We start from the raw sequence: 22201 nt of genomic DNA, 5'->3' as shown, positions 1-22201 counted from the left end.
AATGTGCCGAGGTAACTTATCCTTCACATTCTTCAATTCCCTGCCATCTTCTTCCTGGTTGTCTCTTATCTAAAGAAATTGTGCTGTTGAATTGCTAAGCATTGTGTGTTTCTAAGTTAGGGGTCTTTGAAAAGATTTCTCCAAATGTAGTCCTGTATTCTCTTCTTCAAAGAAAATGCTCTGTATTGTTTCAAGTAGCTGTTCCTCTGTCGCAGTGTCAGACCTGGATTTCCTGTCTCCCTGGATAACTGCCCGCCTGTTCATCGTAGCCTGGACGGTGTGAAGCAGAGGTTTTAGGACATCTTTAAAACGGGGCTTGAGGAGGCCCTTGGAGTTTGGTTAAGGGCTGCAGCATGCCTGGGGCTTTCCCTGACCAGAGCCTATTCTGCACATGCGCCAGCCTGAGAGCCAGGTGGTTATGAGGCCTGTGCCCACACGTGTGCGTGCTGGCCCTACAGGCGGTTCAGTTTTGGGGCCTCAGGAAATTCTGAGGCATAAAGTTTCTGTAACAACTATGATGGTCTTTCTCATCCCACTTTTGTCCTAAGTATGACTCCTTATTATGCTTAGAGTCCTAGGAACTCTCACTTTGTCTGATTGCATCCTTTTCATGTAACTACCATCTGTGTGTGTGTTTTTCTTTTCTTTCTAATCCCCTAAATGAATATCACAATAAGGTTAATGAGATACTTAAAATGCTAATGTTCAAGGTATAAAGTAATATCATATAGTTTAAGTAACTGACTGGATAAACCTTTTCACTGCCCTTAAAATTCATTGAAAATAATCATTTAAAGATATGCTTTTCATAGTTGTCTTACAACTATGAACTGTAACAAAACAGCTGAAGGTTAAAAGGTTATAAATATGTAATCACTGTACAAAGATACTTAAGAATCTCAGGAAGTATCCTATATAATAAAGAGGTAATATGCAAATTGAACATCACTCCAACACACAAGATGGCTACCCCCATGTGGACACAAGATGGCCAGCAGGGGAGGGCAATTGGGAGGGACCAGGCCTGCAAGGGAGGGCAGTTGTGGGCAATCAGGCCAGGGAGGGCAGTTGGGGGGAACCAGGCTTGCAGGGGAGGACAGTTAGGGGCAATCGGGCCGGTAGGGGAGCAGTTAGGGGAGTTGTGAGTTGGTGATCAGGCTAGCAGGCAGAAGCGGTTAGGTGCAATCAGGCAGGTAGGCAGGCAAGTGGTTGGGAGCCAGCAGTCCTGGATTGTGAGAGGGGTCCCAGATTGGAGAGCATGCAGGATGGGCTGTGGGGGCCCCCCCCACCCCCCATGCATGAATTTCATGCACCGGGCCTCTAGTGTATAATGTTAGCATATTTAGGCAGTCAATATAGACAGTGCTTCACTGATCCTTTCTTATGTCCTTACTTAAGATGAGGTTGTATTCTTACCTCCTCTTCCACACTCCCTGATCTTACAGGAAGGGGAGAGTGCTGGTGTCTCGTATAGGAATCCACAGTAAGATGAGTTGAAGTGGGGTGCAGTTAGAGTTTGAATGTAGTGGTTCTTTGTTTTTCTTTTAGGTGGAAGGAACTAGAGCCCTTAGAAGGTACTTTGTAGGGTCTTCAGCCATCTGTTGACAAGTTGCTGAGAAGCCTTATATTGTTAAGAAATGTGGTGAGTTTGAAATTCAGATGATTGGCGTATCCCTGTTGATAAACTAAACTTGATAAGATTTCCTTTATTTTTATTATTTTTTAAAAACATATTTTTATTGATTTCAGAGAGGAAGGAAGGAGAGAGATAGAAACAACAATGATGAGAGAGAATCATTACCGGGTGCCTCCTGCACATCCCACACTGGGGATCGAGCCCACAACCTGGGCATGTGCCCTGATCTGGAATCGAACTGTGACCTCCTGGTTCATAGGTGGATGCTCAACCACTGAGCCACGCCAGCTGGGCAAGATTTCAAATAGCAGATTTACGTTAGCAGCTGCTTCCCAAAAGGGTGGGAGGGGGAACAGTAGCATTTGAAGGGGATATCTCCTTTCCTAACGTGCCCCAGCATCTCTGTTTCCTATGTCGCCTGCTCTGTCTGTGCCCCTGCCTTTAAGAACCTCACTCCACAGGGCTGCTTCCTGTCCTCACTGCTGCCGTTGTCTCTCCCATCAGTTTTGGGGGACAGCTGAGGTGAGCACTTAGTTGTTAAAAAGCAAAGGGGAAAATGCTGTCGACCCTTCTAAACCTGTGGATCTCCTCCCCTGCTTTGACTGTGCTGGAGGAAGAATGGCCAGGAGGCTGCATGGCGGATGGATCCCATTTCATAAGATACATTTCCATTTTCTGTCTTGCTATGAAAAAAGATTTGAGGATTCTTTGTTAAACATCAAAAACGTCTGCTCTGGGTAATTGCTGCTCCCCCTCAGCGGTGGCCATATGGCTTAGCACCATGAGCACCGGGCTGTGACTTAGGGACTGTGTTTTAATGTTCAAGAGTCCATCTTCTGTTATTGATGCCAGCTGAGCCACCATCCGTAAAATGTGAATAATAAGCTGAATGATGCCGGAAAGTAAAGACTAGTAATAAATTCTTCCCATCACTTCTAAAGTGTGATAAAACGGTGTGATAAATTATGGTAGGGTCCATAGTGGAAGGAAAACATTTTGAGTACTTAGGAAGGTAGATGTTTTTAATACTTTGGATTACTTTGGATCTGATTGGGTTGGCAACTAGTCCCTGGGGTGTATGCATGTGTGTAATGTTAAGTGAGTAGTTCTGAAAATTTTCTCTATCAATCCCCTCTTATCCTGCCCCTTCACAGATACAAAACTCATACCTAAAAGATTCTGTTAAGTTTAAACTTGTATTTACTAACTAGTAGCCCTGCACATGAATCCATGCGCCATTAGGTTACTGCCGTCCTCCGGTAGCTCTCTGCCGCTTGCTTGTAGTTCACTGCCCCACCCTCCTGCAGATCCGTGTTCTGGTCGTTATGCAGTCGGTCATTACGCCTCAGGGCGTGACAGATAATTAGCATATTCCTCTCTTATTATATAGGATAATAACAAATGAACTCTTTCATAAATCTAATCACTTTCAGAGATAAGTTATAATGCAACAGCTGCTATTTTTCTGAGTGTTACCACTGGAGATAAAGAAATTTAACATTTTTGCTTTTCAGTGCAGGCTAATTGTCTCTGGTCTTGCTGAAATAAGCAGCATAGTGTAAATATCTTTCTTTCTATGTTTTGGGCCTTCTAGAAGCCCAGGGAAAACAGACCCAGAGCACTTCGATAAAGCATTGGTAAATTTAGCTTCAGATGCCAGTGTCTCCAGGCAAAGGTAGTTCTTCAAAATATTAGAGTATGATATTGTTCATATAGTTTTAAAAATGGTTGGGTTACTTATTCCAGAGACTAAGCTATAAATAACAGAAATATGTTGCACGTTACCATGATAAAATGAGAAAATAACTCTAGATGAGTTAAGAGCATCTTTTCTAGAGATCTTTTCACTTATAACATGTGTTGTAAACCTCTCCCAGTCACACAAGTCTCCATTCTTGGTGCCTGCCATTCACAGCCGAAAACACTAGTGAGGACTTTCTTTTCCCTAAAAGAAGCACTATTCTATGTGTTATTCTATGTGTCCTCAAGTTTTTAAAATGTCGTTATAGCATAAATTACTGGATTTTTTCATTTTTAAATAATGTGTTGGCAGTATTGATCTTCTTCTCATGCATTTAAATTCTGTGACAAACGTGGTGGAGAAGGACAGAGAACACACTGAAGAAATCATGATCTCAAGTTGAAACAGTAAACGATAAATATTTCCTTTTCCAGAGACTGGATCCCCGATTACAGCGTCATGCATTGGATTAGGCAATTCTAAAACACCTCCTCCAGGGCAAGCAGGAAAGTGTGTTCCGGGATACAATGGTGAGAAATGACCCTGATGTTTAAAAGTATCTGAGGTTAATAAATTTGGTACTCTCTTGTGTATAGCGTGAATCATATTGCATGAAACATGCTAGGTGCTTAGTAAGTATTGGATTGAATGAATACCTGTATTAATAAGGAATGCCTTAATTTTTATTAGCCAATTTGATAAAAAAATAAGATTATAGGCTTCCAATAACATGTTCTAAATGGCATTTTAACCAAGAAAATAACATCATTTATAAGGCATGTTGAGGATATGGATGTGATACAAAGAACAGACTGATAATTGCTAGAAGGGAGGAGGGTTGAGAGACTGGATGAAAAAGATGAAGGGATTAAAATGCACAAATTGATTGTTATAAAATATTCATGGGGATGTAAAGTACAGCATAGGGAATACAGTCAGTAATATTCTGATAGCCATGTATGATGCCAGGTGGGTATTAGGAATATCAGGGGAACACTTTGTAAAGTATATGATTGTCTAACCACTATGCTATACATCTGAAACTAATAAAAATAATATTGAATATAAACTGTAATTGAAAAATAAGTTTCCAATTAAAAAACATAAGGATGCGAAATTACTATGTTATGAAACCTGCTAGGTACCCAGTACTTTATATACATTATTTTATTTCATGCTGAAGTATATTTAAGTCAGAGACATTAGTACCATTTTAAAGATGAACTAACTGGTGCCCAGAAAGACTAAACAACTTTCCAAAGGTAACATAGCCGGTTAGCTCCTGAAGACAATGCAAATCATTGTGTTTTACTTATTTTTGTTTATTTGCTTGTTTTTGTTACAAAAGCTGCAGTTTTTTTTCATTATGCTACTTTTTTAAAATTTAGGAGTGATGATAAGGCTTTTGAACCTTCTGGCTAGTAATAAATATAAAGACTAAGGACTTCAAAAACAAAAATCTTTTCATCCACAATCTCCTTCAGTATTTGTTGTTAAATTGTTGGTAGTGATTATAATAGTTCAGTACATTCCCTCGGGCTCCATTCCCTAGTTTCATAATTAGGGACGTCATCTAACTTTTCAAACCTTCCATTTCCTTACTCCACCTGCTTCAGAGGGCTGCTGTGCTGTGATGGCACAATGAAGCATTAGCACAGCGACCGCCTGTGGAAGGTCTGCACGCAGTCTAAGCTGGGAAGGGTGCCGATATCTCAGAGCAGCCAGGTGGGCTGACTCGATGTAGACTCATACATTCATTTTCCAGACAAGGAAAATGAGGCACCCAAGTTGATATTTGCGTAAGTCCACACGATTTAGCTTAATAGATTTGTGAGGAAAACCCAGCTTTGTGGGACAGAGTATGATTCCTGCATATAGTTCCAATTTGCATGCAAATTATAAAATTGAGATATTTGTCTTTTGCTTCTCCAACCTAAAAACATTGTATTTTCCTCCTAGGACAATGACTAGTTAAGATAATGTGGATCATTTGGTTTAACCCAGCAGGTATATTTATAAAAAGACACGTAAGATTTTTTTTTTTTTAAAGGGCAGACATAGGTATTCTGTGAAGTCAGTGATTTCTCCAGGCTTGGAAAGGCGAATCCAGTGTTAGTGAAATCCTCCCTTTAAACAGTTCTGTCATCCCTACTCCTTTTGTCAGAAAAATTGCTTTAGTGCTGAGCCATTTTTAGGCACTGAAGATGTGGGAGATGTTGAACACATTTCCCTTCAGTAGTTTCAGTGCCGTTTTCATATCCAGTTATAAGGACGAGTTAAGCTTTGATGCCTCATGGAATTTCAGTACAGACATTTTTTATTGTCTGAAAGCCATTACAGGTTAAACATTAGAACTAAAATATTTATAACCAAGGAAATAGTGACTTTATGACTCAAGATCTTTATATGTTTTGTGGCTTTTCAAAGATTCAGAAGAATAATGTAACATTCAATATTAGAATAAAAAGCAGCACTTATTTGAGAAAGAAAAGAATACCATTTTGTGTGTGTGTGTGTGAAAAACATTCCATATAATATAACATAACTTCACATTCATTGAATATCTTATACAAGTGTGTCACTTTATTTCCACCCCCAAGTAATTCTTATACCAACACCATGAGAAAGGAATTACCCTCACTTTTTAGATAGGGAAATTGAAGGGATAATAGACTGTGCTCAGGGACACATAGTAAACGGCCATTGTACTGGGATTCCGGGAAACAAAGATGAATTAGGCTTGGCCTCTACCCTTCATGAACTCACAATCTAGTGAGAGACAGATAGCTGCCCTGCTAATAATTGTCAGAATGGAATTTTAAAACAAAGTGCTCTGGGCACACAAAGAAGGGAGTGATTAATTTTTTCTGGGCATAATGTCCTTCTTTTCTCATAGCTTCTTTCAGTGGGATAACCTGGATGGATGAAGCTACATAAAGAATCTATTAAAGCTTAAAACATGATGATACATCCTCATTTCCAAGTTCTACTAAGGTTACTGAAAGTGGATAATGCTTTGATCTAAAATCATTCATGATTTTAACAGTATAACACAGAAAACACTGGGATAATATTTGGGAAGGTTAAATTGACCTGTAAGGCTTGTAAGTAGATAAGAAGTCTTACATCAGAAAAATAGGGTTTCCAGGCTTTTAATTACTTTATTTTTAGTGCTTAAGATATTTTTTGGTATATTTTAAAACTTTACTTGTTTCCTTTAATTTTCGAAAAGCTGAACATATTTTTAATGTTTTTTTAATAGAATAGAATGATATGTTTAAATGGATATGAACATAGATTATGAAATCACTAGTATGTTTGCAATATAATGTCTTTATGGAAGACTCTAAGGAGAATTCATGATCTTTTTAGAAATCAAAAGCATGTATTCTACATTTTTTGTGAGACATTTTCGCTTACTTATACATATTAACTAGTGGCCCAGTACATGAAACTCATGCACATTAAAAGGGAATTAATTAGAGGAAATACTTTAATATTACTATTTGCCCTTTCTCTATAATAGAAGTGTCACAGATGAAAGAAAATTAGTAAAATGTATATGAAAATCTCCCTCCTGTCAGAGTCTGGGATGCGCCATGGGACCCAGAGTCAAGTCCCTGCCCATCTGCGCGCCTCCAAATCACGCAAGACCCAGACCCAGCTGGCCCCACCCCGTCAAGCTCCGCAGGGCAGGGAGCACAGCCTCAGGTCCCCCATCAAGCCCCACCAGGTGGGGGGGTGCAGCCTCAGGTCCTCTGGCGCAGCCTCAGGTCCCCCGTCAAACCCTGCAGGGTGGGGGGCGTGGCCTCAGGTGCCCTGGCCCCGGCGTGAGGGTGCGAGGGTGTGACGACCATTTGCATATTAGCTATTATATAGGATGGTCTTACAGGAATTAAAAAATGCCTATTTTTAAGCTACAGTTTTGAGTATTGAATATAGAAAATAGGGAAACATTTATGCTTTAAGGTCATGCATTTTTAGTCAGAGTATTTATTTGTATTTTATTTTGCAGTTATGATTTTGGATGACAACATGCAAAAACTGAAGGCTCGGTGTTTAGGAAATATTGTGGTAAAGTAAGTAAAATTGCAATACTACTATTTAAAAGAGCAAGAATCTATAATAATAAAAGGATAATATGCTAATTAGACCTGATATCTTTGGACGTCATTCCGGACATCCTTCTTGACAAAACCAGGGCTGGAGGGAAGCCGGCTGGGGTCCCGGGTGCCTGTGGGCAGCCTGGGGGAAGCTGGCCAGGGTACTGGGTGCCTGCGGGCAGCCCAAGGGAAGCCAGCCCGTGTCCTGGGTGCCTTCGGGCAGCCGGAGAAGGGAAGCAGCCAGAGTGCCTGCTGGCGGCCAGAGGAGGGAAGCCCGGGGGCCCGGGGGCCCGGGGGCCCGGGTGCCAGAGGTAAGCTGGTGCCGGAGTTAAGCTGGTGCTGACAGCCGCGGGAAGGAAGGCCTACTCTTTCATGAATTTTTGTGCATCGGGGCTCTAGTTGATATATAATTTTAAGAAAATGAAATGCTTGCAATGAATGTTATTATTAGAGAGGAGGTTACAGAATGAGCTTGAATACTGTTTGAAAATACACAGTGCCAATATTTAAAATTTATACATGTAAGTCCCATAAATTAGAACAAATTTAGATACAATCTTTAAAAATTGTATCTAAAAATTGTTATATATATATATATATATATATATATATATATATATATATATGACTTTCCTCTTTTTGACAAACATTTTAGGTTGTTGAACCAATTTGGTTTATTCTTGTCTATCACTGTTTTTCCTTAACCCTGTTTCATAAGCATTTTAACTTTTTCTCTGCTTAAAACTGTTTACCCCCATTCTAAGCCTCTTAGTCATTTTTTCAAAACTTATGTTCATAAATAATTCTGAATGAACATCTTTGTGTTGCCTTTTCTCCCTTTCTGATAATTACTATAGTATTGAATAGTTTTCTAAAAGTGTAATTACTGAGTCAAACACTTAGCATAATATAAAATTACTGATTCATCAAGTATAATTTGCTGTTAAAATTTTTTGTCATTGTTCATTTGATAGACAAAGTGCTAAAATCTGAAAATATTTAAATGTGCCTTGATTAAATCAATACTTTAAAATGCTGATGGAAGCTGAAGTAGAAGTTGACTAAGCTGGGAGATACACAGAAGGTGTCATTGTCTTTTCTTTCTTTATAAACAATTTTTTAAATCCCTACCGAGAATATGTTTTTATTGATTTTTAAAAATATATATACTTTATTGATTTTTTTCTTTTTTTTATTAAGGTAATATATGTGTACATATTTTACCATTTCCCCCCCCCCACCCCACTCCAATACATGCCCTCACCCCCGAGAGTTTTGCGTCCATTGGTTATGTTTACATGCATGCATACAAGTCCTTCAGTTGATCTCTTATCTCCTCCTCTCCCTAACCTTCCAGCTGTAATTTGACAGTCTGTTTGATGCTTTACTATCTCTGTATCTATCTTTTTGTTCAACAGTTTATAATGTTCTTTATTATCCATAAATGAGTGAGATCATGTGGTATTTTTCTTTCATTGACTGGCTTATTTCACTTAGTATAATGTTCTCCAATTCCATCCAGGTTGCTGCAAATGGTAAGAATTCCTTCTTTTTTATGGTAGCATAGTATTCCATTGTGTAGATGTACCACAGTTTTCTGATCCAGTCATCTGCTGACGGGCACCTAGGCTGTTTCCAAATCTTAGTTATTGTAAATTGTGCTGCTATGAACATAGGGGTGCATATACCCTTTATGATTGGTGTTTCCGGTTTCTTAGGATGTATTCCTAGGAGTGGGATTACTGGGTCAAATGGGAGTTCCATTTTTAGTTTTTTGAGGAAACTCGATACTGTTCTCCACAGTGGCTGCACCAGTCTACATTCCTACCAGCAGTGCACAAGGGTTCCTTTTTCTCCTCATCCTTGCCAACACTTGTCGTTTGTTGATTTGTTGATTTAATTTTTTTTTTCTAGAAGCTGCTCTACTTGGGTATTTATTTCCATCTTGTCTTCTAGCTCACTGATGCAGTCCTCTGCTCCTTCTAGTCTACTCTTGATGTTTTCTATTGAGTTCTTTACAGCAGCGATGTCATTTTTCATTTCTTCTTGGTTCTTCTTCATTTCCTCTTGGTTCTTACTCATATTGTCGAATTTGTCTTCCATTCTTTTCAGCCATCTTATGACCATTTCTCTGAATTCTTTCTCTGATAAGTTGCTTGCCTCTCTTTCGTTTACTTCATTTCCTGGTGATGCCTGCTTTTCTTTCATATGCGGGCTGTTTCTTTGTCTCCCCATCGTCTCTCTTCTCCGGATGTCTGGTTATGTAGTTCTCTCTCTCCTGTGTTGATTTAAAGGCACAAAATACAACACAACCAGGTACAAAACACCAGGCACTGAACAGAGATGTATTCATGATATTAATAACCTCCAATAAAGGTGAGCACCAGAGAAAGGCAAATTAGGGGATAGGAGAGAAAGAAGAGTAAAAAGAAAGAAGAAAAAAAAAGGAGTGTCGAAATGAAACTGGGAAAAGGAGAAAAAAAATAAGAGAAACTAGAATGAGACTAAGAGAGAAAAGGGGAACAAACTATATATATGGGGAGAAAACTCCAATAGAACAACCACTAATCACAGCAAATGCCAGCAACAAGTACCTGGAGATTAATACAAATTGCAACACCAACTAATATCAAGCAAGGCAAGGGAAATCAGAAGTAAAAAACAAACAAAAACAAAGCAAACAAAAAAACCAAACAAAAAAAATGAGTAAGCAAAACAATCTCACAAAAAAGCATAAAAATTCAATATAATCAACATTCAAGCAAACAACAACAAAAGGACAGAGAGAAAAACAATTTTTTTGTTTTGTTAGTTAAGACAGCGAAGAGAGAGGTGTGTATGGACTTGGAGCAGGGGATTGGAAATTAGATATATAAGTAGGGTGAAATTTTAGCAGGGGGTAAACAGAAAGAATAGGGAAAATCTAAAGCAGAAAAGGGTTAAGATAAACAGGACACCAAAAGGGGAAAGGTTAGGAAGAGAGTGATGGCATAAGTGTAGAATTGTGATAGAATAAAACATTGGTAAAGGAAAGATGAAAATAGAATTTAGAACACTAATCCCAAAGTAAAATAAAGAGAAAATAAAATGACACTTTAAAAAAAAAGTAAAATAGTAGTAGTAATAATGCTGATTGCAAATAAAAATGTAATAATAAAAAAGGTAAAATCAAGTGAGGAAAAAAGAAAAAAGTTAGTTTCTTAAGTACAAAAAATGAAAATAAAAAAAATTAAAAAATTAAAATAAAATTAAAATAAATAAAATGTGCAGTAGTGAAGGTCATTCACTTCCTGTCTTGTTCTGTTTGGCACGCCTGTTTCCCAGTCCAGAGAGTATTGCAGTTCCCTGCGTTTCACTGCTCCTCAGTGTTGTAAGCCAGTCCTGATTTTTAAGCAGGTGGTGTCTTAATTTCTTGTATTCCTTTATTTTGGATTACACCAGAGTCAATTTGTGATTCAGCCCCTGGGTGATAGTGTTTCTGGGTTGACTTCTGGGACTCTAAGGCCTCTCTAGCTTTCTTTCTCTCTGGCACTCAATACCCGTTTGCGGAGGCTGGCGGGCAAGTCCAAGCAGCCTGCACACCCCTGAAATTCCCAGGCTATCCCTCTGCGTCAGATCAAAATGGGTTGCTTTTTAGAGATCCCCCTGTTAGCAGCTCTGAGGACCCCCTTCCACAATCACGGGTCACACCACCCCAACAGCCACGGACTTCTCCAGGCACAGACTTCCCCGGTCCTCCAGCTCCCGCAGTGCACGCGCCTTTCTCTCCCTCCAGAACCAGAGACCTCACCCTATCCCCGGCGAAATCTGACCTTTCTGTGGTGGAGTGAAGAGCTCCTTTTAGTCCAAGCGTTTGCTCCACATGGGGACCGATGTTCTGGGTCTCACAGCTGTTCGGAGGTCGCTGCAGTTGTGGATTTTCAGGCCTCCGACAAGATTCACTTTCCCTTTCAAGATGGCGAGGTTTCCCCGTCCGAGCCCGTAGTTCCGGGAGGGGACCCGGCTGCAGTGGGGGCTGCCCTGTCAGGGGAACCCCGACCAGCAGTCCCCCACCTTCTCCTGGAGTTCAGCTGTCCCGTAGCTTGCTAACAAACACTCCCCCTGCAACCCTCAGCTGTTCTTTCTTTCTGCTGTGGGACAAGGCTCGGAACACATCTGTCTATTCTGCCGCCATTTTCTCCGCTTCCTTTATTGATTTTTTATAGATAGGAAGGGAGAGGGATAGAGAGTTAGAAACATCGATGAGAGGGAAACATCAATCAACTGCCTCCTGCACACCCCCTACTGGGGATGTGCCCGCAACCAAGGTACATGCTCTTGACCAGAATCGAACCTGGGATGCTTCAGTCCACAGGCCAATGCTCTACCCACTGAACCAAACTGGTTAGGGCTGTTTTTATTGATTTTTGAGAGAGAGAGATTGGTTGCCTCCCTTTCACCCCCTGACCAGGACTGAACCTGCAACCAAGGTATGGGCTCTGAGCAAGATTTGAGCCTACCACCTTTTGGTTTGCATGACGATGCTCCAACCAACTCAGCAACCTGAGTAGGGCAGAATGTGTCGTTTTAATAATTGACACTATTCAACATGCTTCATAGGTTGCTTTAGTGCCTCTGATTTTGGAATTTTCACTGAATGGTTTAGTAAAATTTACTGGTATGGTTTGAGTAGAATGAGCTGCTATAAATAAAGAACATTGCATGTCAAGTCTTCTAACAGGTTGTTTTCCCATTTATTTGGAATAGTGTTTTTTACTTGGCATTCTCATATTGGTAGCAGATTGTCTCGGGTTAATAAAACATTTTAAATTCTGTGAAAAGTAAATGAAAAATAGTAATTTAAAAAATGTATTTCTTCATGTAGAAATACTTTAATTTTACAAAACACTAGTAAAGGAGATACACATTCTGATGTAGTTCTTTTTAGATTCTTATGTTATCAGTAAACATGTAAGCACTATATCACTTTTATTATAAGTTTAAATTTTAAACATCTCTTTGGTAAATGGGAAAGTTAAATATTGAATATGCTAATTGTTCTCATATTTTTCTGAATCAGAATGCATATAAACATAGGGCTAGTTGAAATTTGACCTGTATGGGGGAAAATGTTGTGGGTTGCAGGAGGGCTTGCTAAAGAATTAATCTGAACAAGATTGTCAGTGGATGTTTAGCTTGCTTAGGGAAGCACATGGTTTTGAGAGCCTTTAAAAGCACCCCAGCAGCATAGATTTTTATATAATCTCCCAACTATAAGTGAGTCACCTATTTCATAAAGCAACTTCTGCAAGATCTCAGTGGTGGCATTTGATACCAGCACAACTTTAAAGCCCTCATGTGTTCTGCTCTCTAATTATCAGTGGCTTTGCCCCCTATCCATTCAAAAATAATATCCTCCTATATAATAAAAGCCTAATATGCAAATTGTCTTGACTTTGAGTTCAACCACTCGCTATGATGTGCACTGACCACCAGGGGGTGGCGCGGAACATGGTGGGTGTTGGTGATGTGGCACAGGCAGCAGGCAGCAGTGGAGGTGCTTCCAGCCCTGATGGGCCCAGATGAGAGCTGGACCACAGCGGGATGGTGGAGCAGGTGAGCGGGCGGTGCCAGGCCAAGGCCCGATCGCCTCGCCAATCGCCCCGCAGATGGCAACCAGCGGCGGTGGCGGTGGCGGTGGCAGGTCTGCTGCCTGGCTCCCAAGTGCTGAGTGAGCTGGGTGGGGGGCCCAGCCCCGATTGATCGCCCCACAGGCAGGATGGTGGAGCAGGTGAGGGGGTGGCACTGACACTTCCATTACAGAGAAAGGGCAAATAGTAACATTAAAATATGACTTCTAATGATTTACTTTCAATGTGCACGAATCCATGCACCGGGCCACTAGTAATACAACAATACCCCACAGAAACTATAATTACTTTTTCTTGAAGCCATTAGTATCACTTCAACTAATTGAAGTAACATGACTACTGCCAAAAGCATTCTAGGTTTAGATTGCTGCCAATTCAGACTGATCTTCCTATCTCTCTATTCCTAAACAGGGAATTTTATTGTTCAGATCTGGGATTTTTGATATTTCATTATAAATTATTTGAGGATACAATGTATAATGACGTGCAATAGACTTTGATTCTTTCTTTAAGTTAATAGTGAAACTAGGTATTTGAAAATATGATCTAATATATATATATATGTATATATATTTATATATATATATATATGTGTGTGTGTGTTTATATATATAGATATATATATATAAATACATGTGTGTAATATATATATATATATATATATAAAATACATACACACATATATAATTATATTTAAAAAGTAAGGTAAAATATTCAGAAAAATAGTTATTACCAATATCTCCTTTTTAATAGAACAGTTTTTGAAATGTTATTTCAGGAACTCATTTTTGTCTGTGAGAGCAAGGATTTCCTTTTGAAACTCACACATCCAGTATCCCAGTCTACCTCCTTGACCTAACAATTATTCCTGCATTCCAATGGCTGCTTGCAGTATTCATAAGATGATCTCATATTTAGCATCTAATCTATCAAGAAGAATTGTTTGTGTCAGTCCATTAATTGTCTGGTGTGCCTTTTCTAGAATGGAAAAAGGCCAATGAATTATTTTTAAAGCACATAATAAATAAATGCTTAATTGAATTAAGTGAAAGGAAAAAAGCACACCCTTATAACTTAATAAAAATTACTGTGATTTGTAAAAAACACTATGTAATTTAGAGATAATCATTCTTTCTCTGTGGACCACACTTTATGTTTTTAATTAATTTATTTTTCTTTGTAGAGAACATTTTAAAGAAGGTCTATGACCTGCAAGCAGAGTCCTTTCCAGAGACCCGCTATATTGCTGCTGAACCCCTTGGTGGCCTGTAAATGGTGTTTGATTAGGGATTACATACATTGTCCAAGGTCCACAAAATATCTGAGATTCTAAACTCTAAGAAATGTATAGATCCCCAAATTTCAGAAATATGTAATCAACATGTTTAATTAAATATCTATAAAATTTTACATTATAACAACTTCATAGTCAATTTAGGCTTCATATTTTTTTACTTTATTTGCAAATAATTTTTAGGCTGTACTTTCTCACTTCTCATGATTCCCGTATATGTACAGTGGTAGCTGGGAAATAATAACCAATGGTAAGCTATATATGAAACTTCCTTTCAAATGATTTCAAAAGCAAATTTACAACATTATATTTTAGGAAATGTTCCAGTTCATATGGTACATTGTTATATTTTATTTTATTTTCATGGATGAGGGGCAAGGCCACTAGTAATAAGAAGGATTCAGTCCATGAAGGGCTTAAAACTGCGCTGGCATCAAAAGCTACTGCTGGGCATGCTCTGTATAATAATTAAGTGGAATAGCCTTTGAAAGAGAAATATTTCCTAATGCCATTTATGTTCACTAATTATACTTACAGTGATTAGGAAGAATAGAGGGAAAATTTGCATGGGATATTTGAAAAATATGGGGTTCAAACTATATTAAAATAAGTCAATAAAAATAATGACATTGTTTTAATCCTAACTTTGTTTGCTTTTTGTAAATATTCTTGTTTTATAATAAAAGCTATTGTAAATAGTATAAAAAAATGGAAACTATTTCTGGCACTTTCTTTAAAATTTGCAGCTATAGTAATATTTCCCTACTTTATAAAATACTAAATGTAATAATTCACTTTATTATATTAAGACTAGAGGCCTGGTGCACGAATTCGTGCATGGATAGGGCCTGGCCGGCCTGCCCAGATAGGGGCCGATAGGGGACAGCCAGCAAGGGGGAGGGGACATGGGAGGTTGGCCGGCCTGCCCTGCCCCTGATCAGGGTGGGGGGGGCGGCGATCGGGGCCAGGGTCGGCTGGGGGGAGGGGCAGCAGGAGGTTGGCTGGCCCACCCTGACCCCATTGGGCAGTTGGCCGGCCACAGTGCACGTCATAGCGACCGGTCTTTCCGGTTGTTCCGGTTGTTCCAGTCACTTGGCTTTTACATATATTTAAATTTATATTTATGTCTATAGATGACTCATCCTAAATCAAAAGTGCTTGATCCCCTTTGGTATTTCAAACTCCTTTGTTAAGGCTTTCTAGGAATCTCAGCTTTGCTCTCCTGGGGATTCCTTCACTGGAAGGTAGGCCTTTTAGTGATTTCTAAGCCATTGCAGACTTTAGAGTGCAATGAACATGAATCCTGCAGTTTTCATAGATTACTTGCATTCACAGGATTAACCTTTCTCGTAGAAAATGACACGTCTGCACAGTTATTAGAAAATTCCTTTGATTTTGAAACTTACTCCAGGCAGTTAATTTAGTGGGAAAGTTAGGATATCTGTATTTCTCTGAATACAAAATGTTCATAAATTTTAGAAGGTGCCCCTGCAATTGCATCCAGAACTCTAAATTGAGAAATAAAAATAGGAGTCAGTAATTTCCAGTCAACACAAAGCAGAGCATGAGGGAGCATTTTAACTGTAATTGCCTTCCTCAGTACCACAGCGCTCGCTGTTATTAAAGCCGTAGGTCTCCGGCTCTCCCTCTCTCGTGGGCAGACATTTCCTCCGACTAGATCCAGTGGTTGCTATTGGAAGTGTGGCTTGTTTGCCTCCTACTGTTTCCATGCCCTGTGCCCTGAAGGTAGTGACGGGGTGTGAGAGAGCTGCATGGCACCATCCCAATGCCTTTTACTCTGCTGTCTGCCAATTTCTCAGCCTCCAAATACTGAACTCTGGGCCCTTAATGATGTTGGTTTACATCTTTACAGCTTAGAAGAGTGATTTAGTCATTGTGTTGCTGTCTTGGGGGAGGGTCAGGATAGTTTTCTTTTTATCAGTGTATCCTTTGAGCAAAATCAAGAATGTCATATAATTGTAATGCTGTTCTTTTCTAAATCTCATTTATAGATTTCAGTGTAATCGTTTAAAGCCTTACAACAACACTGTTATGTGGGCAGTGGGACAGGCATTATCCTCATTTTAAACCCAGGAATCTAAACATCATTAGTAGTTATATAGCTAAAACTCACATTTATTACCTTCTCATTTGTCTGCCCAGAGAGAAAGAAATTATGGCCTAGTTAGTTTCTTCTGGGAAGATCAAAAGCAGCTTCATATGAAAACCTTGAGTAAAGCTTACAGAAACCATAGGAAATACTGGCAGTATAAAGTTGGGAGCTAACTTCAGATTCTCTAAGGAACAGGAGTTATATGTTCAGTTTACTTCTGTTACCACCTGGCTTCCTGATGGAGCAATGACTACAGACCATCTTTTATCCGGCATTGATGGTTGCTACCTGTATTGGGTTAGAAAGAGCCCAGGGGAGGCCCAGCTGTGAAGCAAGGCAGGCTGGCGCTAGTGCCAGGTCTTGGGCCTTTGATTGATAGGTTTGAGGCATGCTGATTTCAGCTGCTGCTTGCTTGGGAAATTTTAGCAAAGTCTGAAGTCTGAGCCAGGACAGGCCATTCAGATGGAAAAGCAGCTGCAAACAGCCTGGGTGGGCCTGCAAATTGGATGGGTGGGATCTCAGAGAATCGCCAGGGCGGAGGGAACAGTGTGAGCCAGGCTGATGGAAACTCAGACATGGCAGCTTGTCAGCTCAGGGATAAGGTGGGGTCTCAGCATAGGAACAATGACCCATATGAGCAGCCCTGTCTTGGAGAAAGCCGCCACCAAGTTCTTGCTCTGATGCCAGACAATCCAGTTCCTCCCTGTATGTCTCCTGTATCTCCCCAAGTCTTTGCCCCAAAGCTGGAACTTAGAGGGAGCAGGTCCATGTGAGTTCATCTGCTGGCCCTTTAAGAGGAATTTCCTGGGTTTCTGTCAGGCTCTTTGTCATTCAGCCACAATCCCGGCTGGTTTTTACAGCCTGAAGTTACAGGGACTTCTCTTCCCAGCTCTGGAGGTCTGGTGTGTGACTGGGACCCCTTTCTCCTCACGGGAGACCTCCGCAGCCAAGATATCTCTGCAGGTTAAACAAAATCACACGTGGGTGTTGGACCAGCCTGTTCCTCACCTCCCACCCTCCTACCAGTCTCAATGTGCTTTCTTCTTTACTTGTCTAGTTTAGGACTTCCATTCAGCCAGCTTTCAGGTGGTTCTGAATGATGGTTGTTCTGTATTTTAGTTGTAATTTTGATGTGGTGTGAAAGCCTATGACAACCAACGTTGACCTACACCACCATCTTGGTTCTCTCAAGATTGGTCTCTTTGGGAAAGGACATACTCTAAGAGGAACTCCTGATTCATAACTTGAAAGGTTGTAACAAAACTTCCCTTTTCACTCTGCTTGGAAGATTAGAAGAGTTGGGGAAAGTATCACAGGGTGGTAACATTTGATTTTGGATTTGAAGGATGAGTATAGGCATCAACCAGCATATATCTTAGTATTTTCATAAATTTTCCTTTCTTCTGCCAGTCTAATGTATTTTTGTTATTATAACTACACACACACACACACACACACACACACACACACACACACACACACACACGTCCTTTTTCTATCACTTCGGAAAAAGAGCCCCAGTGTACCCTCTATTCCAGAAGGAAGACCTGAATGTAATATAAAATGATTAGGATGACAATGAGGAAAGGGATAATTTGGAATACTCTAAAAAAGTTCTGTTCTCTCTGCTCTATAGCTCATACACACACCACTTCTCTCTGGAGGTTATTGCTTCTCTCACTTTTTTTTTTTTTTACTTCGTTGATATATTTTCACAAATTCTGGAACCTTCTCTTTTCTACTTTTCTTAAGGACTACTAAATTGCATCTTCCAAGATTCTTTCTTTAGAGTCCCTTTTTAAATATTGAGATAACAACATCTGAATTTTTAAAGATACCAGAGTTTATTAGTGAAGAACATAGAGCATTTGTTTATTTTATACTACTAATTACCAAATGCAGTTTCTCATCTTGCTTTTTAGCTTGTTCCGCAATTATACTTGGCAATAATGAAGTAGTTTTCTGGGAGAATCTTAAAAATGACTTGATAGACACTTAATGCCATTTCCAGCAGGTCTGTACCTTGGCTAGTGTTAAACATCTTTTCTTCTAAGTAGATCTAGCAGTATTTGGTGTAACCACTTGCTGTGAAACTTTCCTGACAAACATCTTAAATGTGTACATATTGTCGTTATTTCATTTACTTGATGGATAGACATCATTCATGACAGCCTCCCTATTGTATTCTAAAGCATACTCATTTCTTGTAGTGCACAATAATGCCAGGATCTTCTTGAGTCTGAAGCCAGAGTTTACATCTCTGTATCCTCAGTGTCTAACTCTGTGACTGAGGAACAAGCACCCAACATTATTGATTGAATCAAGAAAATTAATGCATGGGTTAATGCATGCATGCATGATGAATGAATAAATTAATAAATGAATGAACAACACAATTGAATAATTCCTCTGCTGTTTTCTTCTCTAACTTTAATATTTTCATCCTTTTCCCATTGGCCAGTTCTAGTCAAATCTTTGTCATCCTAAATCAGCCTGCTTCTCTACATTAAAGCACCGATTCATATTTCTCCTTCCAGTGACCCACACTCTTAAAAAAGTATAGTCTGACCTCACTGCCTCTACTTACTTCCTATTTACTCCTTAATTACTCCAGTATTGCCTCCTTCACTCTATTGAAATGGAAATCCTAAGGATACCCAAAATATCTTAATTACTGATTCCATGACCTCTGTTGAATCCACTTTCAAACATGTGCACTTTATTTAACCATGTTGAACACCCAGTCAATATGAACACTCTGCTCTGGTGACTCCTAAGATACTATTTCTCTTAGTTCTCATACATCTCTTATTTTTACTTTACTTTGTTCAATGGTCTTCTTTAAAAAACAAACAAACTGATTTTAGAGAAGAAGGAAGGGCGACGGAGAGAGAGAGAAACATTGATCAGCTATCTCCTGCACACCTCCTACTGGGGATCCAGTCTGAAACCTAGGCATGTGCCCTAACTAGGAATTGAACCAGTGTCCTCTTGGTGCATGGGATGACATTCAACCAACTGAGCCACACCCGGGGGTCAATAGTCTTCTTCTTTTGGTCTTTCTTTAACACTAGTGTTTCATCTTGAATTTCCCCTTCTTATTCTGCACCCTCACCCTAGAACTACCCTTGACACATTATTCTTAATTTTCAAGGTCTATAGATATAATATTATGTAAACTTTTCTCACAGGAATGAGAGATAGTATAAAAATACATAGTGTTCCTGTTCTTCAGAAAATTTATGCAGATATTTAAAGTTTTGTGAACCAGCTAAGATTATCAGGGATCTTTGAAGAATAGAGATGGTAAATATATTCAACTTCTGGGAAGTATAAGATGTTCCCTTTCTTGCCAATAACATTTGTACTGAAAAATGTGAAACTCTTGGTTTCATATATACTCATTGAATTAGGTACATATTAAACCACCAGGGACTATTCAATACACTACATATTAACTCATTTGGATAATTATTGTAAACACTTAGGTATCTCCATTTACTGTGAGGAGACAGTGTCTAGATGCTGGTGGACCAAATCTTGAATTTGAGATAGATAAAATTATAGAGATGCTTGTTTAACAGCGTGTCCTTTTATATGCATCGTTCTTAGTAAGGGCAATGATATGTGCTTAAGAATTTGGATCAGAATATCTGTATATCACCAATCAAGTGGGAATTAAAAAACAGCTACTCTCATTAAACCTGACATGTGCATTCTAATTTGCCTCAGACCCCACTACTCTCTATTGTCCCCAATCCAGCCTGAAAGCCACACTTTATTATAGTTACCTTTTACTTTTCTTATTGTAGGGAAATATGTTCTTATATCGATGTGTTTTTTTTTAAATGTTACCATGCCCTGGCTGATTTGGCTCAGTGGATGGGGTGCTGGCCTACAAACTGAAGGGTCCTGAGTTCAATTCCTGTAGGGTGCACATGCCCAGGTTGTGGGCTCGGTCCCCAATGGGGGCTGTATGGGAGGCAGCCACTCGATGATTCTCTCTCATCATTCATGTTTCTATCTCTCTCCTTCTTCCTTCCTCTCTGAAATCAATAAAAATATATATTTTTTAAAAAGTCACCAAAAATGAAAGAATGGACTATGCATCATATTTAGAATGTCCCCCAAAAAATGTATACACACTTAACAGCTGATAAGCTCAATTGATATTTCTTTATTTTCAGATTTAACCCATTGGAATTAATAATTATTCAAAGTGTGTATATATATATATATTTATTTTTTTGGGGGGGGGACATACTGTATTTCTTGGAAACAACTGAAAATTACTTGTCATTTAATGTGCAAGCAGAATGCCTCTCCATAAGGTTTATTGTTGCTGTTTACATTTAGTTGGCTTCACTCATGAATTATATTTCTTTTGATCCCTATTGGATTTTAATTGAATTTTGATTTGTCATCTCTTCTTAGTGTCCCCTTCACGTCTTTATCCTTGAAAATGTTGCTAGTACATTTAGAACGATTTTTAGTGGTTGCCATAGTCCTGTTTTAGGTGATGTTTAATCCTATCTAATAAAGAGGGAATATGCTAATTGACCGACACACCCTCACAAAGATGGTGGTGCCCACAGCCACAAGATGCCAGCATCCAGTCCTCTCAACCCCGCCGGAGCGGCAGGCACTCGGCATGGCCGGGCCCACCCCCAGGCGGGTCCGGCCACTCTGCGCGCCTGCCTCCAGAGTCCCCCAATCCCCTCAGCCCCCCGCAGCCGCCCAGGGCCACCCAAGGCTCAGGTAACAGGGCTGGCTGAGGCTTGAGCTCCCCGGTGGTGGCAGCAGCAGAGGTGTGATGGGGGCGTCGCCTTCCCCTGATCACTGCGTTGCCTCCCGCCCCTGAGGGCTCCCAGACTGTGAGAGAGGGCAGGCTGGGCTGAGGGACCTGCCCCCCTCCAGTGCCCATTCACCCATTAAGGGATATTTGGATTGTTTCTAGCTTGAAGCAATTATAAATAATGCTGATATATATATATATATATATATATATATATATATATTCAAGTATAGGTTTTTTTGTGCAAAAATTACTTTTTACTTATCCTGCCAAAAGCAATTTGAATTTTCATGCACCAGGCCTCTAGTAATTAATAATTTTACACTGGGTTGTAAAATATTAACATGGAAACTGATGAAGTAAAATTATTTACTTGATGGTTTAGAAGGATTAACATAACAAAATCAGTAAAAAGGACCTGAGGGGATTACCTGCTTTCTCCTGCTGACCTCACTGGAGTTTCTTGATGAACAGTATTAGTAACAAAGGCAACAGCAACAACATAGCAACATCTCCATAGTTGTTTTTTTTTTGTTTCTTTTTTTTTTTAACAGATTACAAAATGCTTTCACATACATTTTAAAATATTACAAAAAGTAGATCTAACAAGGGAGGACCTACTGGGAGGCTGGACTTGGTGGAAATGGGCAATTGCAGCTGGATCTCACTTGTAACCTGATCTCATTTTCTGCCTGACAGAAAGTGAGATTACAATTCAGTGCTTCCCATTTCTAAGGGTGGGGTAGAGGGTGCATGAAGTTGCTTCATGTGGGCAATAGCCATGTCTACTTCGTGTTCAATTTTCTCAGCATCAGCCCTGTGAAGTAACTATTTCACTTAGTATTTTACCTGTGTGAGTATAGGAGGCTAGGTTTTTGAAAATCCTTAA

The 22201-nt window shown here is 39.6% G+C and overlaps 1 protein-coding gene across 2 annotated transcripts in view; it reads left to right on the top strand.

Moving 5' to 3' along the window:
* ACSS3 (acyl-CoA synthetase short chain family member 3) overlaps window positions 1-22201 on the top strand; it is a 178123-nt gene that overhangs the window by 129574 nt on the left and 26348 nt on the right. For both annotated transcript variants that reach the window (XM_008143810.3, XM_054718823.1), the window contains 2 exons: window positions 3812-3907; window positions 7393-7456. In XM_008143810.3, the coding sequence (XP_008142032.2) occupies window positions 3812-3907; window positions 7393-7456 (160 nt within the window). The remainder of the gene's footprint in view (window positions 1-3811; window positions 3908-7392; window positions 7457-22201) is intronic.

The sequence above is a fragment of the Eptesicus fuscus genome, chromosome 7 (genome assembly GCF_027574615.1).
Source record: "Eptesicus fuscus isolate TK198812 chromosome 7, DD_ASM_mEF_20220401, whole genome shotgun sequence".
NCBI lineage: Eukaryota > Metazoa > Chordata > Mammalia > Chiroptera > Vespertilionidae > Eptesicus > Eptesicus fuscus.
The sequence above is the reverse complement of the archived record's forward strand: the minus strand, read 5'-3'. Positions and strand labels throughout refer to the sequence as shown.